General features: G+C 47.7%; 1 protein-coding gene across 1 annotated transcript in view; it reads right to left on the bottom strand.

Moving 5' to 3' along the window:
* The window catches only part of Lrrc74a (leucine rich repeat containing 74A), a 37,446-nt gene extending 27,315 nt beyond the window's left edge, over positions 1–10,131 (bottom strand). Inside the window, exons 1-3 of the mRNA XM_013354519.1 lie at positions 10,053–10,131; positions 7,803–7,940; positions 2,226–2,398 (exon numbers count right to left, since the gene is read on the bottom strand). Of these exons, the coding sequence (XP_013209973.1) occupies positions 2,226–2,398; positions 7,803–7,940; positions 10,053–10,131 (390 nt within the window). The remainder of the gene's footprint in view (positions 1–2,225; positions 2,399–7,802; positions 7,941–10,052) is intronic.
* Positions 10,132–10,436: the final 305 nt, after the last annotated feature.

The following is a 10,436-nucleotide window of genomic DNA, read 5'->3' as shown; positions in this document are numbered from 1 at the left end:
TTCCTCTCCTGCTCATTCCCTCTGTTGTTGTTATGCCAGGAGGTCATTACCAAGGCAGAGCTGATACCAGCCCTTAAGCCCAGTTAGCTAAACAAACCTCTTGTATGAAGTTGCTAAGCCTCAGATACTATAGCAACAGATAAGGATTGATGGAAAGGGCCTGGAGACGGAGACTAGGAACCTGAAGGATGGAGGTTCCTCGTGGAACCTAGTGGAGGATGACAGTACAGAGGACTTGCCATCCCTTTAGACCTCACTAGAGCAATGTTCTTTGCAGATCCCAGCAACTTTTGACGGTGGTGCTGTTCCCCCAATGAATAAGTTTGGGATATTGCAAGACTTTGAAAATTGCCCTGAGTTTTGTAGCTTGATAGACATCAAAGTCAGAGTTTCCTTCCTTGTCCATCATCCTCCCAGGCTGCATCACTGAACCAGTCCTCCACCCTCTTGACTCCTGTCACATAGGTCTTACTGGCTATCCCCGTTGCCCCACAGTCTGCTCCTTATGAGTTTGTGACTTCTTCCTCTTTTCAGACCCTTTATAGATAGGATGCGTTACGGATCCCTTCTTGGTCCCCCCCCCCTTTTTTTTTGTTGTTGTTCTTTCTAAGGATGGTTGAAATATTACTGATATTTATTTATTTATTTTGGATTTTTTGAGACAGGGTTTCTCCGTAGCTTTTTGGTTCCTGTCCTGGAACTAGCTCTTCTAGACCAGGCTGGCCTCAAACTCACAGAGATCCGCCTGCCTCTGCCTCCCGAGTGCTGGGATTAAAGGCGTGCGCCACCACTGATTTTTATTTTGAGGCAGGAGTCTCATACAGTCCCATGCTTGCTTGGAACTCGCTATGAGGCCAAATTGAGTTTTAACTCCTAGTCCTGATCCTACTGCCTCAGCCACCAAAGTGCTTGGATTACTGATATGTGCCAACATATCTGGTGTGATGATGTCATATCCAGTATTATTACTAATTTAAAAAGTCTGTGTGTATTTGTGTGAATGGACATGTTGTGTGCACAGCATGAGGAAGTTAGAGGTTGATGTCAAGATGTTCTCTACTGCTTCCACTTTTTTTTTTGGTTTTTCGAGACAGGGTTTCTCTGTGGTTTTGGAGCCTGTCCTGGAACTAGCTCTGTAGACCAGGCTGGTCTTGAACTCACAGGGATCTGCCTGCCTCTGCCTCTCAAGTGCTGGGATTAAAGGCGTGTGCCACCACCGCCCGGCTCCACTTTTTTTTTTTTTTAAATGAGACAATGGACACAGCCTCACTATATATCCCTGACTGGGTTGAAACTTAGTTTATAGACCAGGGTGGCCTTGAACTCACAGAGTTCCACAGCTTCTGCCTCCCAAGTGCTGGGACTAAAGGTGTGTGCTACCACCACCCAGCCCTCTCCATCTTATTCTTCAGAGAGTCTCTCACAGAATCCAGAGCTCACCAGATCCAGGGAACCTCATGTCTCTGTCCCTCCTGGACCAGGGTTACAGTCCAAGGTACTGTTACAGTACCAAGCCTAGCTTTTACGTGAGTGCTGGGTACCTGAACTGAGATCTGCATGCCCTTGTGACAGACACTTTATCAACTGAGCCAACTTACTATTATTGCTTATTTTTAAATGTTCCCTCCTAAGAACACCTGCCTGTTTACTTTGCTGAGTTCCTTTGAAATCAAACTTTCTCTTCACCCTCCTAAGTGAGCAGCCAGGGAGGCACTGACATACAGTTGTCAAATTTCCTGTGATGTAGCCAGTTTTATATGTAATCAATTATATAAATCTCTGATGCACTGAAGGTCAAGTCCTTGTTTGGTCATGATAAGCCAAGAGGTAATGCCTTTCATGTGGAAAAATGTGATTTACTTGGAAATATAATTTCTAAAAATGATAATGTGAAAGGCAGACGTTGAATGGAGTGGCTCAGGAGTGGCTCCACAGGTTGGCTTTGGAATGAAAACCCAGGTCTACATTTTATAATTGCAGTAACTCTTGGGCCTGGACCTAGCTCATTCAGACTGATGTCTTGCTTCCCAACTAGGAAAGGCCACAGTCTTCAAAGCACAACCTCTTCCATGAACTAACAGGAAAAACAATGACCAATGACTGAGAAAGGACCAGAGTAAGTTGCTCTTTAGACACCAAAGAGGGTGTCCTCTGAAGGTCAAACCAGTCACCCTGATAATCCTCTTCCATCAGGTTTGATATGTTCCTTTGTCCAGCATGCTCACCACCAGAGTTATAGCAATGGCCTTGGTACCCTTGGGGCCCAGCCCATGATGGTTGAGGTTCACGCAGGACTCCTCCATGTTCCGGATGAAGTAGGAGGCAGGCACTACGCCCACCAGTCTGCAGGCCTCCAGGTACAGTTCCTTCTGTCCGATGGTGAAGAATTTCTCTGTGTCTGTAGAGAAAGGCAGAATGAAATAAGCTTTCTTTTCCAGGCTGCCTTAGCTCCCCGACCTCCCCAGGGGAGGTGCTCTTCTGCCCGGACTTTCTTGGGATCTGCCTTTGTGGGTATGTGCTCTAGAACCCAACTCCTCCAGCTGTGGGCGCTGCTGGGCATACAGGAGAGTGTAACCAGGTGTGGGAGGGGCACATTCGAAAGAAACTGGCCACAGTAAAAGGTTTCTCAAGGTGTGATGACAAGTTAGCTTACAATCACACACGTGATGAATCCAACGTGTTTCTGGCTGTGCTTGCTCGTGTGGCAAGGCTCCATTCTGAACACAACATGTACTCTCAGCACTGACACGCTCTGACACAGCAGAACACTACAGCTGTCAAAGCATCTGGGCTGCAACTCCTGGTTCTTGCATATTAGGAACTGCAGTGATTTTTACTGAACATCCAAAGACTCCCCCTCTTGTAAAACCGTGTTTTATCCAGGTAGTGGTGATGCATGCCTTTAATCCCAGCACTGGAGTGACAGAGGCAGGCAGGTCTCTGAGTTCTGGAGCTATAGAGCGAGTTCCAGAACAGCCAGGGAATGAAGAAACCCTGTCTTGAAAGACCAAAAATTGAAACCAAACCAAACCAAAACCAAAACAAACAAGCAAACAACTCATGTGGTTTAACTATGAAATCCAGAGACTTTTAATATTTCTCAACCTCAGCATGTATATATTAAATCAGTATATTTTTGGATTGGATTGGATTATAATACAATTGTGTTGTAGTCCAATACAAAAAAATATTTGAATTGTTTAATTTAATTTTGAGACAGGGTCTTTTTATGCACTTCTCCGTCTGTCCTGAAATTCACTATATAGAGCAGACTGGCTTTGAACACCCAGAGATCCACCTGACTCGGCCTCATAGGTACTGTGGTTAAAGGGTGTGATGACACACCTGGATGCAATGTTTGATTTTTAAAATTTTTGTTTGAGTTGTTGACTTGGTGTGGGATATTCAATCACACTGTGAACCCTGAGTTTGAGTTTGTATCAATTAAATAAAATCAACCTTGGGTCAGGAGGCCATGCTAACAACTAGTTGGCAGAAAGTAGTCATAGAGTATCAGAAGGTGTCTGGAAGGATGATAGACACACAGGAAGTAGTAGGGAGGGACTTAGTGTAGCATGTTTGTTTTTTTTTTATTTTTCTGGGGGGTGGGAGAGAGCAGAAGGACACTCTCTCTCAGAGATGCCAGCAAAGAGAGGTAGCTAGTTGCTCTTCAAGCTCTCTGAGCTAGCCGGTCGTCACCGCAGCCTCTGACTCCCGAGTCTTATTGGTAAATAGAAAGATAGAGATTTAATTAAAAGCTGTATTAGGTGGCAGTGACAGAGCCAGTACCTGTGGAAAAGGAATTCCCACCAGGACTCGGCCTGAGTGGCTGCCAGAGAAGTAGGCTGGTAACTGTAGAGCCATAATTACCAGCTGAAACAGCAGCAGATTAAAGCACAGCCTCTGTGATGGACGGAAAAACAACATTGCTCAAGTTTCACAAAAGAGTTATTGAGTCAGTTTTGGCTTGGGATTGGAAAACAACTCCAATTGACTGAAATGCTTATTTACATACGTGTGTGTGTGATTGCCAGAAGTCAACCTCAAGGGACATTCTTCAGGCATCTTCACCTTGCTTTTGAGATGGTTTCTCCTGTCCTAGGACTTTCTGAGTAGGCTAAGCTGCCTGGCCAGTGGGTGAGGGATCTGTCTGTCTCTGCTGCCCCAGTGCTAGCAGCAGAGGAGCAGGGCCGCAGGTCAGCTGTTGTGTGTGGGTTCCGAAGACTGAACCCAGGTCTTCAGGATGCAGCAAGCACCCTAACAACTGCCTCTCCAGCTCTCCAGCTACCATTTTGTCATACATTTTTATGTGAGCAGCATCCTCAGCCTTGATGGTTATAAATTAAAATGTTGGTCTCCTTTCAAGACTATTGGGAATGTTGTAGGCCTACAATATCAACCATCCAACCAAGATTTAGGTCTTTTTGTTGTTTTAAGACAGGTCTGGATGGCCTGGAATTCAATACATAGACTAGGCTGGTCTTGAACTCACGGAAATCCTCTTGCCTGTGCCTCCTGGGTGCTGAAATTAAAGGCAAGATTGGATTCTTTATATAAAAACAAACAAGCACATCTATCTGACTACTATTTGAGTTTGCTTTTTATCTTTAACAAATGTGAAATTATATATACCCCCAAAAGGAGCTGTTCTAAAATAAATTTTTTATCAGTAAATGTTAGATCTGTATGCCTATTTTATATACGTGCATTCCCAGGGTGGCATAAGAACTGCTCTGACACAAAGGCATCGTGAGTGGAAAGTTTGAGAAGTCCTGCACTAGATGTCAACTTCAAGCCCAGAGCCAGGAATTTGGGAAGAGAGGGAACACTAACTTCAGATAGCCCAGGTGGACACATCCCTTTGGTTAAGAGGAAAGGCCGGTGGTTGTATGTCCCAGGCCTTGCTAGCAAACAGGAACAGTGTATGCCTTTGTCATTTTCTCAGGCTGGCCACATTCAAAGACTGGTCATTCGTGGTATTTAAAGTCCCAGTGTCTGCCTTCAGACACTGCAGGGCCAAGTAGTAGCCCAGAGTTGACTTTTGATGGTTGAAGGCATCTTGAATTCAATCTTAGTTTCACCAGCACTGTTTTTTTTTATTACTGCTATTATTTAATTTTTTGCATATAGATGTGTGGCCTGCATGTGTGTCTGTCTACCATGTGTGTGCTGTTGTCCAGAAGAGTGTGTTAGATCCCCTTGTATCAGAGTTAGAGATGGTTGTAAGCCACCATGCGGGTGCTAGGAACTGAACCCAGGACCTCCGGAAGAGTAGCCAGTTCTCTTCACCACTGAGCCATCTCTCCAGCCCAGTTAGTCTTCTTAAAACATAAGCTGTGGCTGGTGGTGCTGATTGACAGTTGAGTGAAGCCATCAGGTCACAGCTGCATGAGTCCCCGGCTTGATTCCCCAGCATCACAAAAAACTGTGAGCCGTGAATCAAGCTTTGCCAGAGATTTGGAGAAGCGCATGCTTAAACAAAAAGCCTGACTTTTTTTTTTTTTTAAAGACACACTTGTATCCCATCAGATTATTTAAGAAATGAGGATTTCCCAGGTGTCTCATGCAGGGAGCGGGCAAAGGTTGAAGCCTGGTGCTAGCTGGAGTAGGAGCTTGTCTCTTGGAAAGAGAGTTCACACAGATCTGACAGGCAGTGAGATCACCCTGAAGGGCAGAGGAGCAGAGACATTGATGGTGATCTGGACCACACTGGCCTTGGAGTGCCCAGCTAGTCACACCTCTTGCCCTCTGTTTAAACCCAAACCTTATGCCAGGATCCTGAAGATGGACTTGGCAGGGGTAGGCCGCTGGATTTCTTTATCTCTTCCTCTTCATAATGAAGTTTCTTGGAGTAAGTCTCCTTTTTTTGCTTTTCACTTAGCTGTGTCTTTAACTGACCTATTGAGGATGGGTGGCTGGACCCAGTTAAGTCTGTCTGGGTTGGGGCAATCAACACAGGGCCCTGACCTGAACAACTCTGGTAACAGTCTCGAGACGACAAATTAGCCCAAATCAGTCAAAAACAAGCAAGCTTGTACCTTCGTGGGCTTTCCTATCTTGGTGGACTTTCCCATGTTAGACTGTGTCCCCAATGACAAATGTAGACACAGATTCCAAACAGTTGATCAGTACTATCAGAACGTGAACCCCAACTCTCTATTGCCAGCCCTGGGGTTCTTTGTTCCCTGGACTTCAGACCAGCCTGGTCCATGGTCAGTGGGCATCAAGCCTTCCTGGATGAAGGAGAACGAGATGGAGCTAGGAGCCTCAGGCAAAACATCTAGTGCTGCTCTTTGTCACGTCCTCCAGCTAGGTAAAATGAGGTGCTGGAGGCAGAATTAACAACTGGGCTGTGGTGGCTCACGCCTTTAATCCCAGCACTTGGGAGGCAGAGGCAAAAGGATCTCTGTGAGTGCAAGGCCAGCCTGGTCTACGGAGCAAGTTCCAGGACAGCCAAGGCTAGACAGAGAAACTCTGTCTCAAAAAAAAAAAAAAAAGCAGAATTAACAATAGCCTTAAAGAACCGCAGGATGACTGGGAGCAGTGGGGAGGGGTCTGAGTAGAAGAGGGAATTTGATGCTGACTGGTAGGATGTTCTTATAAGCTGACCCTGGGGGTAAAGGTCACTTTGCCCTCCCCCATTGATGGGGTCTGAGAATCACTGAGTACCACCCATGTTCAAGAACACATAAGCAGGTGGGGATAATGACGCATAGACATAATCTCAGCACTTGGGGGTGGGGGGGGTCAAGAGGTCAAAGTCATCCTTGGCAATGTAGTGAATTCAAGGTCTGTCTTAACTCCATGAAACCTTGCCTCAAAAAAACAAAAGCCACTAGAGAGGAAGGGTGTCTCAGGCTGGACCAAGCTAGGAAGCTGAAGGCTGCTCCCATCCAGTGGGACCAGCATCATTCTCCCCTTGCTTCACAGATGCTCACAGTTAATCTTTCTTGGTACCCCTCTCCTTGGGGATAACGGGAAGAAAGGGATGCTGGCGGTGCTGTTTGCGAGAACAGAGTCTCTGTTTCGGCTCCATCAGCTGGGGTAACTAGGCATGCTTGATTTGTTGTGACAAAGCTTGGGACTCGGAAGCAGGAGAAATGAGAGCTCTCAGGTGACTGGAAAGTCACGTGGTTAGGGTAGCAGAGACGCTCTAGGGTACTGCATGGAACACTGACTAACAAAGACAGGTCAAATGTGGCATCAGCTTGTGGAACCCTGGCCAGCTCTTAGTGACTTTGGGTGACTCTCACAATCTTGAAGCCACGATTTCCTTTTTAGAAAAGATGTAATAAAGTCCACCTTCTTAGACTATGAAAAAATTACGTAAGAGTCACATGAGGTGGGGTGAGGTAGAGTAAGGTGGGGCTAGAGAGGTAGCTCAGAGGTTAAAAGCACATACTGCTCTTCCAGAAGACCTGAATTCAGTTGCCAGAACCCATGTCAAAAGACCTGCAACTGTCGGTAACTTCAACTCCAGGGGGTTATCTGATGCCTCTGGCCTCTGTGAAAGCAATTGCACTTGTACACACACACACACACACACACACACACACACACACACACACACACACCCAGCCACATGGGAGAGATTTAAAGACCAGAAACTTCTGCGTGTTGCTTTAGATTGTAACAACAACCTTCTCAGAAGGTCCTGTGTGGTCCCCAGCCAACCAGGAGGAGCAGGTAGTCTAGAATGGAGCATAGCCTTCCAGTAGGACACAGAGGAACATTCTGGTGGAACCAGATCTCTCCAGTTTCTGGTTGGCCACCCACCTTTCATCCATCAGATGTTACCTCACCTTCAATTTCCAAGTCGGTTTCTGAGTCCTCCCTGGTGGGTTTCTCCTTCTCAACACTGGGATGGGCTTCGACTTCGCAGTAGAGGATGTCATCGCTGTTCTGCTGTGATGGCGTGGTTTCTGTCTCATCTGGAGGAAAATCCCATCCCATTCTGGGAATTAAACCTGCGGCCCATTGGGTGACACCTACCACCGACTCCCTTTAGTCTCTGCCTCCCTCCTCTGCCTCCCAGGTCCTGCCTACAGCCTTTATCCCATAGCTCACATAGCAGCCCTAAAGAGGAAACCCCCTTCTATAAGATCTGCGTATGGAGCCAGACGGTGGTGGAGCATGCCTTTAATCTCAGCATTCGGGAGGAGGAGACAAAAGGATCTCTGTGAGTTCAAGGCCAGCCTGGTCTACAGAATGAGTTCCAGGAAGGTTCCAAAGCTACAGAGAAACCCTGACTCAAAAAATAAAAACACAACAAAGCAAAACAAAGACGTCCATATGGCTGAATTGATGGAGTCCCGTGTCCCCTGTCAATGGGCAGCTCCAGTCCCCTTCGCCGGTCTGCCTGCTTTTGGTGGGGTCCCTGCTCACACTCCGCCCTCATGATTTGCATGGAAGGATTTCGGGGTCTGCTGTTGAGTCAGTTACTCGTTATGGTAAAAGGATGTGTCCCAAAGCCTGGGCTACTTCATGGTCACACACTGTGCAACTGGGAGGTAGGTGAAGGGCAGGACAGGTGGGGACTGGGATCGGAGGCAAAGGAAAAAGGCAGGGGTCGGCTTCAGGGAGCAGAGGAGAGAGTCAGATATACAGGAAGCTGGTCTCGCTTCCCTTCCCTCACGTCCAGCACTGTTTCTGGGCCTATGAAGGAGAGGCTTGACGATGTCTCCGGAGCAGAAGTTCATTGCTACGAGCTAAGCACGTTGTCTTCACTGGACGAGGCTCTGCTGAGAGCAGCCGTGCCTCCTTCGCGCTGGTCCCTGCACTTGCTGGATGTGGCTTGTTCACTGGGCTGCTGAGTGCTGGACTCCTGAAAGCCACACCCAGGACTCAGAGACGAATCCTCTGGCCTCCGCAGGCCTCAGGGGTTCAAGAAATCACATGTGTGCTTCCTGAAGACCTGGCAGACAGGGTCAGCCTGCTCTCTCTCTCCCTTACCTGTTGGTTTTATTTATTTTTATTCTTTGAGAATTCCATACATGGTTACCCATCCATCTACTCTGAGTGGGTTGAGCATTGTGTGCCCCTCCCTCCCCCCCATTCCCAATTCAGATTCTAGGATGGCGGACTTCTTAATGATCCCAAGTAGGTGTGTGTCTTCGTCCCCCAAGCCCCCCCCCCCGCAACAGAGCCAAGTCCCAATATTTATCCTCAAGCCTCTGTGCCAAGTTTCCACGCGACGTGTAATTTGAATAGCAGCGACCCGGTGGTTAGAGCACACTCAGCAGCCGAGCTGCCCAGATTGCTGCCCTGCGCTCTGAGAGAAGGGGCACGTTTCTGAGTCTTGGCTTCTTTATAATTCAGACAATGAAAGAAAGGAAGGGAAGAAGGAAGGAAGGGAAGAAAAGGAAAGAAAAGGAAGGGAGAAAGAAACGAGTGCTGGGAGGAGTGCATAAATGTGCGCTTGCAGTTGCTTGTGGGGGCCAGAAGAGGGCGCTGAGTACCCTGGAGTTGACTTACAGGTTATTGAGTTCCTGGGAATGGAACTAAAGTTCTCTAGAAAGGCAAAAAGCTCCAAGTACTAATCCATCTCTCCAGCCCCTCAAACAAGTTTTAGAACTCCACTCAACCAGGGGGGGTGCAAGCAAATTAACAACCATTGTCAATTCATGTGGTGTGAACATTCCCAATATGGCTGGCTTCTAACTATCAGTGTGATGTCAACCAGTCCACAAAACAAAAACTGACATTGGCCAGAGCTCTTAAGAGCCAAGTCTAGCACCGCAACTCACTGTGTTCGAGTGGTTTCTAAACCCTGCTGCTAACGTAACACACCATCTCCATTGCAGAGACTCAGGGAGAAGGAGGGCTTTGGGGGAGTCTACCTGATCACTGGTAGAGGTGGGGAGAGAGATGGGGGGGGGCTTTTCACCTTTGGTCTCAGACTCAAGAGGCTCATCATCAAAATAGTCCATGCTGCCAGGACTCTCTTGGGGGCTGGTGACAGCTTCTTGTCCCCTGGTGTCTGCTTCCCTAAGGTCCACACCTGTCCATTCAGCTCGGTCTCAAATTCTGTGCACTGCCCTCTCCAGGGCGAATCCCAAGGGAACCTGTAGCTAGTTTTTCATCCCAGCAAGCTTGGAGGAGAGCCGGCTTTGGTGGGAATCCAGACTGCATGGATTTGCCTCCGACTCTGTCTGGGGGAGTTGGCTAGGCCTGGGGCTCATTGGGGACAAGGGTAGAGCTCTATTCCCCCAGCTCCCAGGCAAAAAGGATGGTCACCTACTTAGGACTTTGTGATGTAAGAGCTACTTTCCTTTTAACTTCAACATTCCATGATCTCATGTGGCCATTGTGATCCCTGAGGGTGGACCCGGCAACAGCAGGCCTCACGCCCCTTGGGTGGCTCTGGTGGTCATCTTTTCTCATATGTTCGCTGGGTCCAAGCCCAGACTTGGCTGTGAGAGCTTGGGTACTGTGGG

This window comes from Microtus ochrogaster, chromosome 1 (assembly GCF_000317375.1).
Source record: "Microtus ochrogaster isolate Prairie Vole_2 chromosome 1, MicOch1.0, whole genome shotgun sequence".
NCBI classification, from domain to species: domain Eukaryota; kingdom Metazoa; phylum Chordata; class Mammalia; order Rodentia; family Cricetidae; genus Microtus; species Microtus ochrogaster.
Note: the sequence above shows the minus strand (reverse complement) of the source record. Positions and strands in the feature narration are given on the sequence as shown.